The sequence below is a fragment of the Xenopus laevis genome, chromosome 9_10L (assembly GCF_017654675.1).
Source record: "Xenopus laevis strain J_2021 chromosome 9_10L, Xenopus_laevis_v10.1, whole genome shotgun sequence".
NCBI classification, from domain to species: Eukaryota; Metazoa; Chordata; class Amphibia; order Anura; family Pipidae; genus Xenopus; species Xenopus laevis.
Window position 1 is genome coordinate 14,857,680 of NC_054387.1, and position 17,870 is coordinate 14,875,549.

Genomic DNA, 17,870 nt, shown 5'->3' on the forward strand with positions numbered 1-17,870 from the left:
CTACTAACTACCTTTTTGGACCATGTCAAGCATAGCCAATCAGATCATAGCCGTTGCTCCTACAAAGCCAATCAATGTCCTTTTCAGAAGGTGTTGGTTGAATGTCCTTTTCAGAAGGTGTTGGTTGCTGGACCAGTTATGTTCACATCTCTTATGTGCTCATCATATTAACAGCATTGCCCTGTCTCGGAGATCTTTAGTCACAAGGCCGTTATCCTGACAATCTGAAGCTCTTGCTGAACTAAAACTCTCATCTTTGGGGATGTTGGAAGCTGTAGTTTAGTAAGCTCCATGTACACAACTTGTGTTTCCCCATAGATCATCTGCTAAATCATACACAGATCATTCCCTGTGCCGAGAACCCTTTCCTGTCCTTGGCTTTGGATTACGCTATCCCTCGGCCACAGTCTTGTAGTAATTGGACACTTGGCGTGTGATGATGAATTCCCTTCTAATTGCATTGATGGAAACTTCTCTTGATGTCCCATTAAGAGAGCAAGTGGCTGCCCTGTTGTGTTCCGCATGCCTTCCTTAATCCCCCTATAAATAGCCTTGGCGCTGGCTGCCCTTGGCTTGTTCTGCCTAATGAGATGAGTTCATCTTGGCACCGCTCACTCACCAGGTGCTTTTGCTCTACAGGATGCCAGTGTGACATCGGAGGATCCATTGGGCTGGCTTGCCATGAGAAGACTGGAGCCTGCCAGTGCCGGGAAAATGTGCAAGGTCCCCAGTGTAACCAGTGAGTGGGGAGGGGAAAACTGTGTGTAATACTGTAATCCACAACGTAGTCTAAGCTTCTGTGGGTAGGAAGCATTAAGTTATGATTGTCCTGTAGCACATTTAATAAGTTTTTCCCTTAATCCTGTGACTACCACAGGCCAGCACCTGGTCACTACTTTCCTGACCTTCATCACCTGAGGTACGAGGTAGAGGATGGTGTGACGGAGGACGGGAGGCCAGTCCGTTTTGGCTACAACCCTCTGGAATTTGAGAACTTTAGCTGGCGGGGATACGCTCAGATGTCGCCCTTCCAGGTACCAATCATGGGCAGTTAGAAAGTCACATAATGGTTTTTTTTCTTCTTTGCCCCATCTCAGTGAAACCCACTTAGAAACGTCTATAATGTTGGTTCTAAAAATGTTCCTTTCCAGGGCCGCCACCCGGGGGTTCTCTAATCAGGTACCTTGTGGTAATAGGAGGGCCAAAAAAAAACTCCAAGGTGTAGACCCATCATGAGTAGAGTTGTTATAAGGCACTGTCAAGGTAGATCTGGGCAAGGTCCAACATACATGGGACATTTTTTCCATTCTTCTTGGTAGGGCCCGGCAACTATTGGGCTATTAACAGTGTCCTCATGGGTTGGGAGAGCCCTTTTAACTTTCTAGTATGTGTCCCAGCTTTATAATAATGTGATTATCTTAATAATCATCTTATGTTCCTGGTAACTTGCCCTTTCACAGCCTAAGGTGGTGCTGACCATCAATGTCACATCTCCTGACCTCTTCCGAGTGGTTTTCCGATTTGTGAACAGAGGAGTGGACAGTGTTTACGGCAAGGTCTCCTTCATCGAAGAGAGGAAGTTCAATGCTTGTGCCAACTGTAAGTACCCGTGTTGTGGCACTAATGGTATATTCCAACAAGCAGGACTGATCCTCAGCAAGCTACAGAATGTCGCATTAGTCATTGGCTGAGCCTAAACAAATGCTACTGCCCGAAGCATTGTTCATGGTACATCCCAGTGTGCAGCACTGATCCTCAACAAGATGCAGAATGTCCTATTAGTTCTGTTAGAGGGGTGGAATCCTAAACAGGCGAAAGTAGATCTAATTAGCCTTCACTTCTGAAGGGATGCATTCGCTCTAGAGTGCAACTTAAAGCCCCATAGATTTCATAGAGAATGGTCTTCTGTTGCATAGGTCACTATTGTACAAGCTTCTCAAGGTCAGATAAACCCTGTAACCCTGTAGGGAGGGAGAATTGTGCCTTTATTGGCAAACCGAATGTATGTGCCATTACTCTATTATAATAATTAGTATTAGCTTTTGCAGTAATTGTTTGTAGTCTCCTTGGACAGGATGATGCTATAGGCAGCCCTGCAACAACCAATAGCCATCCATCCCTGTGCTCACCTTTCCTCTAACACAGGCTCCGAACAGACCAAGCGGATTGTCTTCCCCCCAAGCACCGAGCCCGCCTTTGTCACGGTCCCGCAGAGTAGTTTTGGGGAACCATTTGTCCTGAACCCCAATGTCTGGTCTGTAGTTATCGAGGTGGAGAACGTACTGCTGGTGAGTTTCCTATATCTTTGCACGTACATTGTAACAAGTTCACTCTTGGCTCCTCCCTCAACCCCCACATTTATCTGTTTTAGGACTACCTGATCTTGCTGCCCAGTGCATATTATGAAGCTCCAATTCTTCAGGTGAAGGTCACAGAAGCTTGTACCTACTCTTCCACTTCGGAGCAGAACTCCCAGAAGTAAGGAACCCACCTCCACTTAAATAGGACTAGTAAAGGGCCAGTATGGTGCGATCATTTATCTATTGCTTGTAGAGATGTTCAACTCTGTATCCTATAGAAACCCCCACCCAGTGTCGGGCTGGCCCACTGGGATACCAGGAAAACTCCCGGTGGGCCCAGGTGTCAGTGGGCCTCTTGCTTCTAACCATTTTGCTTATTTCATGGTCATTCCCTATGCCTTTATGGGAAAATAAAGAACAAAGTATAGCAAGTAGATATAAAAGACTAGGAGAAGAAAGAGGTTGACTGTAGAGAGGAGGAATAATAGTTTGGAAAGTGGGCCCATGGTCACGGTTTACCGGCATTCCAGTCCGACACTGCCCCCACCCCAAGTCATATTTGTCTAATATACTGAGTCTCGGCTTGTCTATGGTAGAGTGTCACTCACAGGGATCTGGCTCTCTTTCCAGTTGCCTCCTGTACAAGTATCTGCCACTGGATAGTTTTTCTTCTTCTGGCGGAAGTGAAGCAATATGCCGATTTGATAACAGCCTGCCTAGACCATGCCAATTAGAGCACATAACACCTCGCCACCCACCAATGGCTATGTGCTATGGAAATGATGTAAGTGTCGGATTGCAAGCTCTTTGGACCAGTCATGTATTTGGCTCTGGATATTTTAAGATATTTAGCTCAGCCTGGCATTTGGATTATTTTGTTTTTTGAAGGTTGATGTCCAGTTCCGCATGCCAGTGCCCCACCCTGGACGCTACGTGGTTCTAGTGGAATATGCCAATGAGGAAGAAGTGCAAAACACAAGTGTCATGGTGAACTCACCTCCACATCCCCCCCAGCAGGGAACCTTCACCTTCTACCCCTGCAAATACAGGTCAGTGCATATAGGGTTCAGGCAAATACAGGTTCCTGCAAATACACATCCGTGGCAAGGTGAGATAAAGCAATGCCATACCCATATTGATGGAGACACAGCTTTGTGGTATATGTAAAGGTCAGAGCAAATTCAGGTTGGTTTTTTTGGACATTCAGGTTCAGGAACATTAAGATTTATATATACACCAGGTCACAACAGACAGTGCTGTATTAGTGCAAAGATTATTAAAAGACCACGCTACTCAGGGGCTTATCCAAATGTCCTTTTGCTGTTACAGCTTCCTGTGCCGTGGGGTGGCTCTTGACCAGCATCACAGAGTGGCCACGTTTGACCTCACCACAGAAGCCACCATTCATTTCACTGCAGTTCGGACACACTTCTACTTTGTGAGTGTATTTTTATTATCATGTGGCCCTTATTATCCCATGGTGGCCCTGTCATGCTTAACTGGTTACCGCTTTGTTTCTTTAGAGTAAAGTCTATCTGATTCCTGCTGACCAGTTCTCGATGGAGTTCATCAGACCTCGAGTTCACTGCATCGCTACTCACGGCTCCTTCTCTCCAAGCAGGTAACATCGCTGCAAGTCCTAAAAATCTACAGTCCCATAGTGATACTAGTATTTCTTCAACCTGTGTTTTTTTTCCTTGTTATCCACAGCGGGTCCTGCGTTCCTTCGAGATACCAGAAGCCTTCACAGTCCGTGGTCTTGTCGGAAGGAAAAACTGGTTCTATTCCCGCCAACATTCCCCTCTCTCAGGGATTTGTACCATCCCACCCAGATGGACAAACCGTTTTGTCTTGGCCGGAGACACTTCCCCCAACTGCTGTTGACGCCACTAGATTGGTCCAGTTGCACCCTATGCAGGTGAGAATGAGACATAACTATTATATTGAAGGTGGGAGTAGAACAAAGCCAAACCTTCTACAGGTATGGGACTTGTTATCTGGAAACCAATTATCAAGAAAGCTCGAATTTTGGAAAGGCCATGTCCCATAGACTCCATTTTATTCAAATAATCCAAATTTTTTTAAATTATTTCCTTTTTTTCTATAATAAAAAAACAGTACCTTGTGCTTGTTCCAAACTAACATATAATTAATCCTTGTTGGAAGCAAAAACCAGCCTATTGGGTTTATTTAACGTTTACAAGATTTTCTAGTAGACTTATGGTATGAAGATTGAAATTATGGAAAGATCAGTTATCCAGAAACCCCCGGATCCTGAGCATTCTGGATAACAGGTCCCATACCTGTACCTACCAGCACTCATCTGGTGTCATGATGATAATGAAGGTCTTTTCCCTAATGTTTTGTTTGGTGTTATTGTTTCCTTTCTCTCAGTCAGTGGTGGGATACAATGGAAGAGTCCAAACGCCGGGGCGTTATGCATTCATTGTGCAGTATTATCAGCCATCCCATCCAACCTTTGCCATTGAGGTGCGGGTGCAAGGCGGGCGTATCTGGCAAGGTGAGGAAAATGCTGTTATTCTAAAAAGAAGTTGTAGTATTGGGGTGCAATAAAAATGGATTAAACAGTACATCAGCAAATATATTAAAGGGAATTTTGCTTTTAGGTTCAGCGAATGCCACTTTTTGCCCCCACGGTTACGGCTGTCGCAGTTTAGTGGTGTCTGAGAACCAAGTTGTACTAGACATGACGGATAATGATTACTCAGTGACCATACGTGTTCCTGATGGCAAGATTGTCTGGATAGTAAGTATATATCTCCTGGGATCCATCGTTGTATATTGTAATACACAGAGCCCTTTTCCCTATTCACCCTCCCCTTTTTTCCTCTGTAAATAGGAATATGTGTTGGTAATTCCAGAGGACAGTTACAGTTCCAGCTATCTGGTGGAAGAACCGCTGGATAAATCCTATAATTTTATCAGCCAGTGTGGCGCTAACAGCTTCCAGAGCAAGTAAGGAGCCCGAGATGCAAAGTTGGTGCATGGCAGCCATAGACCTTTGCTGTGTAATTGGGGGGCTTGATAATAACCGTGGAGCTGTATATTCAAATAGAAGTTACCAAAATTGTTTTCTCTTCCAGCCCAGCCAATTCCAAGTTCTGCAGAGATGCTGCCATCTCCCTTTCTCTCTTCTATAACAATGGTGCCCAGTCTTGCAACTGCCACGAGGCTGGAGCTTTGGGAACTACCTGTGAACCGTATGGAGGGCAGTGCAACTGCCGGCCCAATGTCATTGGCAGAGACTGCTCCCGCTGCGCCACTGGGTACTGGGGATTCCCCAACTGCAGACGTGAGTGTCAATAATGGATATTAGACACAGTTCCCCAAATATATCACTATGTATCATGGTGTCCTTGCATTAAGCTATAATCAAATTTCTCCTCTGGCCTGCAGCATGTGACTGTGGTTCACGGCTCTGTGATGAGGTGACTGGGCAGTGTATTTGTCCCCCTCGCACCATAAAACCGGAATGCATTGCATGCCAGTCCCAGACATTTGGTTGCCACCCTCTGGTTGGCTGTGAGGAGTGCAACTGCTCTCCAACTGGGCTGCAGAACAAGACGGAACTAGAATGTGATGTACAAACCGGCCAATGCACGTAAGTGACCTGCTGAAATTGATTATGCCCCATGCGCCCCTGTGAAACTGCCTCTGGGCAGTTGCTGTTGCCGATCCCGATTGAATGGTCCATTTACATAGTACACATTCTGATATTATACCTTCTTAAGAGCCTCTTCTTCAATGTCAACCTTCCTCACCTTGGCAACTGTTCCTTTATAACCAGGGTCCTCCATCCTCTTAAATTAAGACTTTAGGTTTGGGTGGCCTTTCAGACCATACATCATTGGTTTTCAAACTGTTGGTCTGTGCTTCCCAAGGAATACCCAAAGTAATGGAAAGCAGGGCCAAAGCCTGGGTAAATATTTGTTTACTATCTTGGATATATTTGCACTACAGTTTGGTTAACAACACGGGGCCTGAGTACAGGCAGCACTGCCCTATGTGTTCAGTTCCAGTTCAGATACTGTATGATAAACTGACACATTAGATCAGGGATACGTTCTGTACTGGGAATATTGGCCCAATAAAAACCATGAAATGCTGCAGCTGTTGACGTTTTACTTTCCTGTAAGAAATAGAGACCGTGAAATCCAATGCAAAGCTAAAAACCACAAGGTGAGATAACGCAGCTAAGTTCTGTACTCCATCGTATAGACAGGAATGGCTTTTATTAGAACTGTAAAAACCTCTGTAACCATTCTGAAACATTTGCCAAGCATAAATCAACTCTTACTTTGTTGAAACAGAACCGTGCATTCTTTCGGCAGAGACCGTAGTATGGCAGCTCCTACAGATATTAATAATACTCTGCATTCCGTTATGCATAACTTTTCCTGTAATGGAGTTAAGAACAACCCCTTTAATTTGTGCATTGGCTGGGCACAGAGATGCCATAAAACAATGCATAGGGGCCCTTATTTATGGATCATGGAATAATGTGTCCAAATTATGTACCATGTGTATTCTTACATGACTTGAGATATTCTGGTTGACATGAAACTTGTTTTTCATATGGTCTTCTCTGAAGATGCATGCCAAATGTTGTGGGCAGAAGGTGTGAGCGATGCGCCCCTGGTTTCTACGGTTATCCCATCTGCAGACCCTGCAACTGCAACCGAGATGGGGTGGAGCCAAGCATCTGTGACCCTATTACTGGACAATGTCATTGCAAGGTCAGTGATACTCCTGGCTGGTAACTGTCTTGATGTGGATGGGTGGGTGGTTGTGAGATGGAACAAGGTGGATTTCAGGCCCATCTGCTGTGCTGAGCTATGGGAGCACAAGATTCTAGGTGCTTATTCTGGTTTTTAGAAAGTTGGTTAAGTAGAGTTCAAATAAGTGCAAATGGAGCACCAAGGCATCATCATCAATACAGAATGTCATGCTGAGAAATAATCATGGACTTCTTCAGTAAGAAAGTGCTACATCTTTTAAGGGGATATCTGTTAATATCTCTTTTGAAAAACCACCATCGGTTAGAAATTGTTTTTTAATTTCATGTGTTGTGAACATCTCCTTACTTCTTTTGGAAACCTCAGCACATGAAGGTGAACTCCTTAGAGGGACAATGTAACTTGGCTCCAAAATTTCATTGGCTGTTGTGTTGTGTCTCTGCTCCTAGGAAAACGTTGATGGTTTGAACTGTGACCTTTGCCGTTTGGGTACCTTTTATCTGGATGCTGCAAACCCTAAGGGCTGTACCAGATGCTTCTGTTTCGGAGCCACCGATCGATGCCACACAGCTTCCAAATATAGAGCAGAGGTAAACAAACCCACAATCCTACAAATAATTACAAAGTATGTTCTCTCAGTCACCCGTGTTAACAACTGTGTGTCTGCCACAGTTTAGTGACATGAATGGATGGGTATTGTTGGGTGGAGACCGACAAGAGGTGGAGATTTCTATCCATCCAGAGGAAGGGCTTGTTGACGCCAATCTTGAAGATGTTCCCGATGTCTACCAGGAGTTCTACTGGCATGCACCTCGTTCATACCTGGGAGACCGGGTAAGCACCCACCTTCACAGTTCTTCCTCTGACATTTTGAAGGCTTCTTCCATTCTCAATTGTCTATCTTCTTCCTCTTCTTTTGTGCCTTGCTCTCACTTATCCCTCTTGGAGGCCCTTATGGTTTAGTAAGTATGGCTTTCTAATGTCAAACCAAATCCAGGATAGCCATAATTATTTCCAGAACAATTGGGATTTATTTATATAGTAGTTACATACCTAACAGTCTGTAGACATTTGACTGAACGTCCTGTAAACATGAATGTGGAAGAAAATTGGGTCATTCAGAATGTTGGTTCCATTTTAGGTTTCATCTTACGGTGGATTCCTCCACTATGTGCTCCATTCAAAAGCTATAAGAGGAGACCAACCATCTATCCCAGTGGAAAGGAGACCAGATATTATTCTGAAGGTAGTAGATTTGCCCAGTTATGTACCAGTAAAGATAACAATGGCCCCACAGAGTCCTCATGATTGACTTGCAATCAAACCATAATTTTTTTCTATAGGGCAATCAGATGAGTATTGCACATTTGCAGACCAAATACCCAGTGTCAGGAGAACATTACCATGGCCGGATACATTTGGTTGAGGTAAGCATGATTGGGGGTAATTATTAATTAATTCATCTTAATTGAAGCAGCCATGTCTCAGTTGGGAGTTCCATGGGCTCCAGAGCATCAAACCTCTTTACATGAAATAAAAACCCAAATGTGACTTAAGGTTTCTTACATAATGTCTGATTTGTTTGACTTGTACAGGGTAACTTCCTCCACACCCAGACGTACAATCCAGTTACACGTGAAGAGCTTATGATGGTGTTGGCCAATCTGGATCAGCTTCTGATCCGAGCTCTGAACTCGCAGTCATCTTCCTCCGTGTCGCTGCGCAGAGTCGTCTTGGACATTGGGCAAGAAAGCAGTGTCGGAGTTCGATCACCTGAAGTGGAATTGTGCATGTGCCCAGCTAACTACCGTGGCGATTCCTGCCAGGTACCTACAATTGTCTTGGGTCAATATCTCTGCTTCAAAATTTTGATGGTTATTTCATTGTTTTTTTTGTTTTTTTTAGGAATGTGCTCCTGGGTATTACAGGGACACCAAAGGTCTTTTCTTGGGCAAGTGTGTCCCATGCAACTGCGGGGGTCACTCAGACCAGTGTTTGCCTGGAACAGGCACTTGCGTGGTAAGTACTGCGACGTTAGTAAACAGTCTGTGTTTGGTGCGCTGCAAAGCTTCTTTTAGAAATAATCTCTGCTTTATGTCTCATAGAAATGCCAGCACAATACAGAAGGAGATCGATGTGAGAGGTGCAAAGACGGATTTGTGTCTAATGGGACAGTGGATGGATCCCTGCAGTGTGTATCCTGCCCCTGTCCTCTTTCAGTGCCGTCTAACAAGTAAGTGTCCTATACAGCTCCATGATCCAAAGATACAACTTGCCGACATGTTCATTCCTGGGTTATAGGTGCCAAACTGCCAGATTCGTCACAAAATTGGGCCCATATAATATTGGACCAATACTTTGTGCCACTTATAACATCAAAGCTGACAGATATACCATATCCCGCCTTCTTTTATCTTACAGTTTTGCCATTGGATGTTTTCAAAGAGGCTCTACCTTCCAGTGTCTCTGCAGGCTGGGCTATGCTGGAGCCAACTGTGAGAGGTAGGTAACAAGAGCAGAAGGTCATTAATTTGGGCAATGTAGATACACAGTTACAGACATTTATCCATGAATACCACCTATTGTTTCTTCTTTGTAGATGTGCGCCAGGTTTCTATGGTAACCCCATGGTGATTGGCAGTTCCTGCAAGCCCTGCAACTGCAATGGGAACACGGATTCCAACATGCTTTTCAGCGACTGTGATCCCCTGTTCGGCACCTGTTCCAGTTGTATGTTTAACACTGCCGGTCAGCATTGTGAATTGTGTGCCCCTGGGTTCTACGGAGATGCAGTGAGAGCCAAAAACTGCACAAGTAAGATGTTGCCTTTAATAAAAGTCACATTTAATAAAGATGATATTAAGGAATTTGGATTAGTTTTTCCCACAAGGTGGCAGGGTACATATACCAAGAATTCTGGCCTTGGGGATCAGGGGCCAAGTCCAAAGAAATTGTTGTGGGGGTTGAAATTTAAGGCTTGAATATTGTGTCCCTTAGCTAACAGCATGCCAACTCACGTTGGACCTGTGACAAAATGGCAATATATTTTCACACCTCTCAGTGGAACATTAGTAAGAGCAATATGTTCTGTGTTGCAGGGTGTGACTGCTCACCATGTGGAACTGAATCATGCGACTCCAGGTCAGGAAGATGTTTCTGCAAACCTGGCGTGATGGGGCCACAATGTGACCGCTGTAAGGTAAATTAAAATGTTTTAGCTTAGCAAATCCATGGTCCATTTGTCCCTGGTAATAGTTATGGATTTCAGGATTCTTGTAGCAAGGAGGTACTAAGGATGTTGCAATCTGATTGGACAATAGCAGATCTTCTTTATGATTATTGTTTGGTAACACAATGCAGCCATTTGTCACTCAGCTCTATGTCTCCTCTTTCAGGAAGGATACTATGGCTACAATATGTGCTCTGGCTGCCAGAAGTGCAGTTGTGCTGAAGGTTCAGCCAGTGGCACATGTGACCTTGTCAGTGGTCAGTGCCTCTGTCTTCCTGGGGTTACCGGTCCTCGCTGCCAGCAGTGTGCCCCTGGGTATTGGGGGTTCAGCCCCAGTGGCTGCACAAGTAAGTAAAGAGAGTTGCTTGCAGAACATCAACTCTTCTTGGCACACAATATGCTCTTATACTGTTATGTTTCTTTGGCAGAGTGTCACTGTAAAGGTGGCTCCTGTGATCCACGAACTGGTGAGTGCCAGTGCAGTGATGGCCTTACCGGGAAGCAGTGTGACACCTGTAGCCGTCAGTATGAGATCCCTGTCAGCCATGGGCCAGAGATTCTGAAATGCGAACGTAAGTAACTCTCCCATTCACCAGAATTTAAAGTGCAAAACCAGGGCTGTATTCAGAACATCCAGTGAGTGTGCTGGGCTGCCTGGGGGAAGCTGTTTTCTGTTGCATTCCTGTACTAGGGAGGTTGTGGGCTCAGCAGAATATGAGGTGAAAGGACAACTTCTTCCCCGGAAAGGGTAGTAGTTTATCAGCAGCTTGGGCACTGTATGGAAATGGTTCATTCTTGATGCCATTCCTTTCCGTCTTTCTGTAGCATGTGACAGCTGCGTGGTGACCCTACTTGAAGATCTCGATCAAAACGGTGACTTCCTCCCCAGTGTCAGAGACCAACTTGCCAACCTGAGCGTCAGCGCCATCGCCTGGAACCGGCTCAGTGCCCTCAACATCTCCATCGCCAATCTCACGGTAAGAGAATGTCTGTGATGGCGCATGTTGTGTGTTCTATGAGGGATTCTCAGTATGGCCGCTGTTATTTTGCAGGAGCTCTGGCTTCAGTACCAGGGTGCTATTAATGGCATTAAGGATAAGGCCGATGACATGGAAGATCACAGTATCAGCCTTACGCAGGATCTAGATGCCCTGCAGGACAAGGTGAAATTGCATATTCTTTTTGTGCCAGCAGGGACCAATGGGGAATATAAACACAATTTTGTACTGGAGTCTTGTTTATCTTCTTATATGGGTTAAATGAAATGCATATATTCTGATGAAACAAATTATTGTAAATGTAGTAACTATGGGTCACTGAAACCCCTATCCCTTTGCAGGTGAATATGACAAAGAAAACAGCCGTCAGTGTGCAAAAGGCAACAAAAAACACGAATGAGCGCGCCAGAGATCTGCTCAACAAAGTGCAGTCACTTAACAATGTTTCCCAGGGTAAGAAACACTGCATATGGTATGGATCTATTTTCTATGGAAGCGTTAGAGACTTGCCCCATAGAAGATATTGTACTACAACTCCCAGCATGCCCTGACACCAGAAGGATGCTGGAAGTTGTACTGTATCATGATAGCTGAAGGCTGGACATTCTTGAATTCTTCACAACCCAACAATGAATATGAATGCCAGACTCTTTCACCGCACCATTCTGTTATATGAAGCTGCCATACTTGTCTCTTAGGAATGGTAGAACAATTAAAGAAAATTGGATCATCGAGCAGCGGCAATGTCACCTCCACCGAGGAGTTCCGACGGATCATGTCTGAGGTCGAGCACATGATGAAGGAGTTGAGAGCCAGGGATTTCCAGCACCCAAGTCACCTAGCAGGGAAGGAGTACAACGAAAGCATAAAATGTGAGCAGCTGAAGGGCTTATGCCATGCCCCATGTTTGCTTTTTTAATATATTATAATATGTTATTTGATGATCTGTTTAAAAGATAGCTACAACATTAAAGGTTAATGGGTAAGTTCACCATTGAATTAACATGTGTTATGTTAACAGGAAAGATACAGGGTCAGGAGCACCAGGGAGTTTCTTGAGTTCTCATATTATTATTATTATATTTCTGCCTCTTTATCCCCAGTGTTGAATCGGGTAAAGGCAGAGCTTGTCAGCAGCCTACAGACCAACCAGGAGCTTCTGAGTGAGACCAAGAGGCGGCTGGATACCTACAGCTCAGAAGTCATGGATCTAAGAGATGCTCTCAATGAGGCAGTGAACAAGACCCGGCAGTCGGAGGATCTTAACAGCATTAACCAAAATACTCTGGAGGAATATCTGGTATGTGGATGCCAAACCTGAAGGCCAGGTGGCATCCTGGGTATTCTTGGAGTTATGGATAAATGGCTTAAATCAGTTGTTTAATATATCTAAAACTTTTTAAGAGAATTGGGGAGGGGCCCTAACCAAATATCAGGCATCAAAGGGGGGTGGGCTTGAGGCATATGTATTAAGTGGTAACTGTTGCCTCTTTGCATTTACTGAAGCTAAAAGTCAACGACCTGAAGAAACAGCATAGTGAGTTGGTGTCGGCAATAAAGATGGCGGAGGATGCCCTTGTGCAAGTGTCTGATCTCCTTCAAATGATGGAAAACCTGAAGGAGGTAAGTGGAGAATAAACTGCAAGTCTTAGAAGCTCCATTAGTTGCAGGGGCCATGAGGTGGGTGGGATAACAGGCTCACATTTATTCCTCAGGAATATGAGAAGCTGGCTGCAGGCCTTGATGGAGCCCGGGGGTCTCTGATAGAAAAGGGAAAGAGGTTCTCTCCAGCGAGCAGCAAGATTCCTATAGTGGAGAAGGCCGAGATGCACGCCAAGGATTTAGGCCAACTGGCAAAGGCCTTGTTTAGGTATGGATATATTATAATAAGGCCTTCTGGTACTACGTCTCCATGGATGTTCTCCATCTTGGCAAACCATCACCATATTTCTCTACTGTCTCCATCTTGCACTATCTTACCCTACTATTATCTTTTTCGATTGTTGCCATTCTGCCTCACTGTCCCGATTCGTCACCACCTTCCCCTGTATCCACCATTTTCCCCATTTATAACGTCAGCTTTGTGTTGCTTTAGTATGTAAAGAGCTGATGTCAACTCTCCTATTTGCAACCTGAATATACAGTTCATGTTGTCACAGTCTAATATTGCAACACTTTCATCTCAGTGCTATTGGGGACGCCAACCAGGATGGTTATATTCAGAAAGCCATCAATGCCTCTGACGCTTACTCCACCATAATCGATGCGGTGAAACAGGCAGAAAAGGCAGCAAAAGAGGCCAATCGAGTGGCTGTGGATGCAGTAAAGGTGGGTGATGTTCTACATGATTTTTGATCCCCATACAGAGTCCTAGTCTATAAACTGCTCAGGCTGTGAGATTTCAGGGGTGACTGATTTTAGGAATGATCATTATCATTGAAGTAGGCGATTTCCAGGATTCTGTATCAAGTTGAAAGGAAAATACTAATACTATATATACTAATAAGGTCTCTTGCTTTGTGAGTTAACCTTTTTTTGCCCTAGTAATCATTTTCAGTGCTTTGGATTTATGTCTCCCCTCTGCCTGTTCTGATTTCTTTTCAATAGAATATCTTAAATGAAGAACTAGGCAAGAAAGGCAAAGAACTAAAGCAGAAGAGTTCTCAGCTAGAGGATTCTGCCAGAGCTGCCGAGGATGAATTAAGCCAAGGTGAGATAAGGGCTGACACGGAGGCTCTAGAGAATAATTAATCATTAATATTATAAGTGCAGCCGGTGTTGAGGGGAATCAAGTACATTACACTGGAAGAATGTTGAATTGTAAGCTTGTTATGCTGGTATGGTCTCCTAACAAAATGGACTGTTATTTTAGTTATGTTACATGGTTCTTTTTATTTTTTTGGGAGAGTAGCTGTCATGACCTGATTTCCTCTCTCTTTCAGATGTGGAGAGTAAATTGCAGGAGGCCAAGACTAAGCTTCAGAATAACAAAGCAAAGAAAGAGAAAATACAGGACGATCTGCAATCTATTGTGGACAAAATCAGCATGACTCATGGTAGGGTTTCTAGTAATGTTTCCATCACAGCAAAATAGTACAGTCCAAAAGAAGGGGATATTTCCTTCCCTATGTTTAGATTGTCCTCTTTGGAAATAAATGACAGATCTGCAGATGAAACATATTGGATGTGTAAGATAACAAGAAGGAGGAGTTTAGAGCAAAATCACCAAATAACTAATTCTTGGGGTAATTTTGACCAAGGGTTTAACCACAGAGGTGATTTAGATTAGGGTAATTTAAAAGGAAGACCTGGTGATCAGAAAAAAAGAGGACTTGCCACAGAGTTGATGCTGAGGGAAGGGTTGCAATGTAGAGAAAGACATGATTATCGAGTTTAATTTCCATGGTGAAAACTGATCGGGTACATTATCCAGTGGAGTAAACCTTCAGTTGGCGTTTTCTAATTATAGGAATTCTTCTCTCATTAAGAACATATGTGGAACTCAAGCCAATGGCGATCTTGCTTTTGATATTTAGGAAAAGATTTGTGTTGACGTTTCAGATAATGTGACCGATGACATAACTAGCGCCAAGTTTAAGGCTGCTGAGGCTAATGACACTGCCACCCGAGTGGAAGACTCGCTGATTGACATCAAAAAGAACCTCGAGTCATGGAAAGAGAAGTATGGCAACTTGCAGAATGAAGATGTGACCAAGGCTATCGAGGAAGCAAAAGCATCCGGTGAGAGAAGTGTTGGTGGACTTAGCCGATTATTTTACTAAACAGAAAAAAACATCCATCTGCTCATTAACCAATATAACTGGTTAACTGATTTTTTTTTTTTCCTTTTAAGTTTCTGATCTGGTGAACACGATTCCACTGCTGCTGCATAAAATGAACCAACTGGAGAACCGCCAGACTCAGAACAACAGTATATCAGATAGTATCACTCGCATCCGGGAGCTCATTTCCCAAGCCAGAGACGCTGCCAGCAAGGTCAGCACTGAAGCAGGGTGAAATTGTTGCAGAAAGAGGAATTTTGATAGTTTTCTTATTAATGAACTAAGCCCATTTCAGGTGTAATTTTCACATAGCTTTAGATTGATTTAGATTTGTACATACATAAATTGGGAAGGCTACTTGTAACCCGTGCAGCATATGTAGATCCTAATCCGGTGGGAGAGCCAAATACTGGTTTACTACTGGACTTGCCAAGCTACAAGTTGAAGGCAGCGGCACCAGGCTACACTTCTTGCCTGCTGAATTATCTTCTTCATCTTTGCTATGTTCTATGCTCGATATTGGTTCTTAACCCTGATTTGTTGTTGGCTCAATTTAAGTTGTGTTTTTAATCATGAATATTAGTAGTTGGAAATCCTGATGTAAGTGTTTAATAAGCGGGTGCCCTTCTCCTCTGCTCTTGTGTAGGTCAAGGTGCCGGTGAAATTTAATGGCAGTTCTGGGGTGCAAATGCGCACCCCTAGTGATGTGCCAGATCTCGCAGCCTACACCTCACTGAAGTTACACATCCAGAACCCAGAGCCTCAGACTAAGAAGAAGCGGCAAGTGGATACAGAGCTGGGGAGATTTGTCCTCTTCCTCGGGCACAAAGATGTAAGTCCTCTAGGAACTTGCAGTGGGGGGTCCAATTGTCTTTTATTCAATTCCTTCTTAAAGGGAAAGTAAGCATATAAAGCTGGAGGACTGTAAAGAATAGTATATTTATTTAATGACCTGTCCACTATACAAATATTTTTGGGACAGAACTGTATTCTGACTGTATTGTATATGAATAAGAGGGTTCTGTTGTATTAATTCTTTGTCCCATTGCCGCCTTCCTGTAGGGTACCGGTGATTACCTCGGGTTGGTTCTGAAAGGTAACAAGCTGCAGTGTGTGTATAAGCTGGGGGATGAAGAACCCACTTTCTTGTCAGCCAATGAAGATATCAAGGAAGAGTTTGTCACAGTAGCCATTGAAAGGTATTTTTCTGCCTGATTTTACTTGGCCCATTGTTATGGTAACAGCCCATAGACATTCTGGACACGTTCTCCACACCATTGTTCCTGTGTTGCCTTGGACAGAAGTTTTCTCTAAAGGCTTTGTCTGGATAAGAATATTCTATTCCTCGTCTCTGCTAAACAGCCTTCTGCCTTTGTTCTGTCCCTGCAGGATTCTCCAGTACGGCCAGATGTCCATATTTGTGACAAAGGACTCTTTACTTGAGATCAAAGGGGACAGCACTGCTAGCGGTGAACAAGGCCTACTGAACCTGGACCCAGAACGGGTGGTGTTCTATGTGGGAGGATATCCTGCTGAATTTATGGTACGTGCATGTGGAATTCATGAAGAATAGTAATCTTAGGTTCCTGAATGTATTATTAACAAGCTTGGGGTTTTATTCCCTTTCAACCACATAAAAGTAATACATCCAAAAGTAAAGACATCATGACAAACAAAGTCTCACACATTCCCCATCTGCCATCGTCTTGGTCTGCTATAGGCATTTTAAATCTAATGTTCTTATCATATATCTAAAATATCATCCATAAAGCAATGCAGACTGTTTTCCACTTACCCAAAGTTGAATGCTTATCACCTATCTTGCATTGTACCCAGCCACCAGCACCCCTGAACTATCCCGGCTACCGAGGGTGCATTGAGATGGACACACTGAATGAGAAACCCATCAGCCTATACGACTTTGAAAAAACGTTTGAACTTGATACCAAAACGGACAAGCCATGCGCCAGGTATAGATCATTGTGGAGACCCCCATTTAACAAAGTATTGAGGTTTATGTGGTCAGCTGACTTTGTCTTCCTTTTGTCAGATCCAAATCCATAGGAGACCCTTGGCTTACGGAAGGCTCATACTTTGATGGGACAGGTTATGCAGAAGTTAAACTGGAAACCCTTCCTGGTTCCTCCAAGAGGTTTGAGCTGGATGCACGTCTGGTCTCTTATAATGGGATCCTCTTCTACCTCGATGCTGAAGTAACTATCCTTCAGTCTAGTTTTGTATTCACTGGAAGAGTTAAGTAGTAGGCCAGGTTGTCACTCTCTTATTTTGTTTTTTAGGAGCAGTTTCTGAGCCTCGCAGTTCAAGAAGGAAAACTGGCTTTGATTTTTGACATTGGAGATGGTCTTCAGGTGTCTAAGCCAATGGAACCAAATAAACTACAAATCAGCAGCTCCACCCCTAAAGTGGTAAGATTAGAATCAATACCCTTCGAGTTCATCAGTAACTGCTTAAAGGGAAGAAATGCTGTAACCCTAATATTATTCATGCACATTGCACATTGTATTGTAACTGTATATTATACAGGCAGATATACCCCCCCATCATTCCCCCAACCATTGTCACAGTGTAACCCCCATATCATATATGCACATAATGTAACTGTATAATATATAGGCACAGATATACCCCCATCTTTCCCCCAACCACTGTCACAGTGTAACCTCCATATCATATATGTACATAATGTAACTATAATATATAGATATACTTCTCTTACTCATTTGTTCAGTATATAATGCTTTGTGCCCTTTAGATACAAATAAGGCAAGAACGCCAAAGAAGCC

The 17,870-nt window shown here is 43.8% G+C and overlaps 1 protein-coding gene across 4 annotated transcripts in view; it reads left to right on the forward strand.

Moving 5' to 3' along the window:
* The window catches only part of lama5.L (laminin subunit alpha 5 L homeolog), a 78,900-nt gene that overhangs the window by 52,170 nt on the left and 8,860 nt on the right, over positions 1-17,870 (forward strand). For all 4 annotated transcript variants that reach the window (XM_041576196.1, XM_018234975.2, XM_018234977.2 and 1 more), the window contains 46 exons: positions 640-739; positions 878-1,034; positions 1,461-1,599; positions 2,146-2,288; positions 2,372-2,478; positions 2,931-3,084; positions 3,189-3,349; positions 3,630-3,738; positions 3,824-3,921; positions 4,011-4,218; positions 4,695-4,821; positions 4,928-5,067; positions 5,161-5,276; positions 5,405-5,613; positions 5,718-5,922; positions 6,913-7,057; positions 7,507-7,647; positions 7,730-7,891; positions 8,199-8,303; positions 8,401-8,484; positions 8,653-8,883; positions 8,963-9,076; positions 9,163-9,290; positions 9,479-9,559; positions 9,657-9,871; positions 10,156-10,256; positions 10,453-10,633; positions 10,715-10,858; positions 11,112-11,263; positions 11,339-11,449; positions 11,626-11,737; positions 11,983-12,156; positions 12,388-12,584; positions 12,791-12,907; positions 13,000-13,154; positions 13,471-13,612; positions 13,892-13,994; positions 14,227-14,340; positions 14,846-15,025; positions 15,138-15,280; positions 15,713-15,898; positions 16,129-16,265; positions 16,456-16,609; positions 16,903-17,036; positions 17,117-17,279; positions 17,364-17,492. In XM_041576196.1, coding sequence (XP_041432130.1) covers positions 640-739; positions 878-1,034; positions 1,461-1,599; positions 2,146-2,288; positions 2,372-2,478; positions 2,931-3,084; positions 3,189-3,349; positions 3,630-3,738; positions 3,824-3,921; positions 4,011-4,218; positions 4,695-4,821; positions 4,928-5,067; positions 5,161-5,276; positions 5,405-5,613; positions 5,718-5,922; positions 6,913-7,057; positions 7,507-7,647; positions 7,730-7,891; positions 8,199-8,303; positions 8,401-8,484; positions 8,653-8,883; positions 8,963-9,076; positions 9,163-9,290; positions 9,479-9,559; positions 9,657-9,871; positions 10,156-10,256; positions 10,453-10,633; positions 10,715-10,858; positions 11,112-11,263; positions 11,339-11,449; positions 11,626-11,737; positions 11,983-12,156; positions 12,388-12,584; positions 12,791-12,907; positions 13,000-13,154; positions 13,471-13,612; positions 13,892-13,994; positions 14,227-14,340; positions 14,846-15,025; positions 15,138-15,280; positions 15,713-15,898; positions 16,129-16,265; positions 16,456-16,609; positions 16,903-17,036; positions 17,117-17,279; positions 17,364-17,492 — 6,608 coding nt within the window. The remainder of the gene's footprint in view (positions 1-639; positions 740-877; positions 1,035-1,460; positions 1,600-2,145; positions 2,289-2,371; positions 2,479-2,930; positions 3,085-3,188; positions 3,350-3,629; positions 3,739-3,823; positions 3,922-4,010; positions 4,219-4,694; positions 4,822-4,927; positions 5,068-5,160; positions 5,277-5,404; positions 5,614-5,717; positions 5,923-6,912; positions 7,058-7,506; positions 7,648-7,729; positions 7,892-8,198; positions 8,304-8,400; positions 8,485-8,652; positions 8,884-8,962; positions 9,077-9,162; positions 9,291-9,478; positions 9,560-9,656; positions 9,872-10,155; positions 10,257-10,452; positions 10,634-10,714; positions 10,859-11,111; positions 11,264-11,338; positions 11,450-11,625; positions 11,738-11,982; positions 12,157-12,387; positions 12,585-12,790; positions 12,908-12,999; positions 13,155-13,470; positions 13,613-13,891; positions 13,995-14,226; positions 14,341-14,845; positions 15,026-15,137; positions 15,281-15,712; positions 15,899-16,128; positions 16,266-16,455; positions 16,610-16,902; positions 17,037-17,116; positions 17,280-17,363; positions 17,493-17,870) is intronic.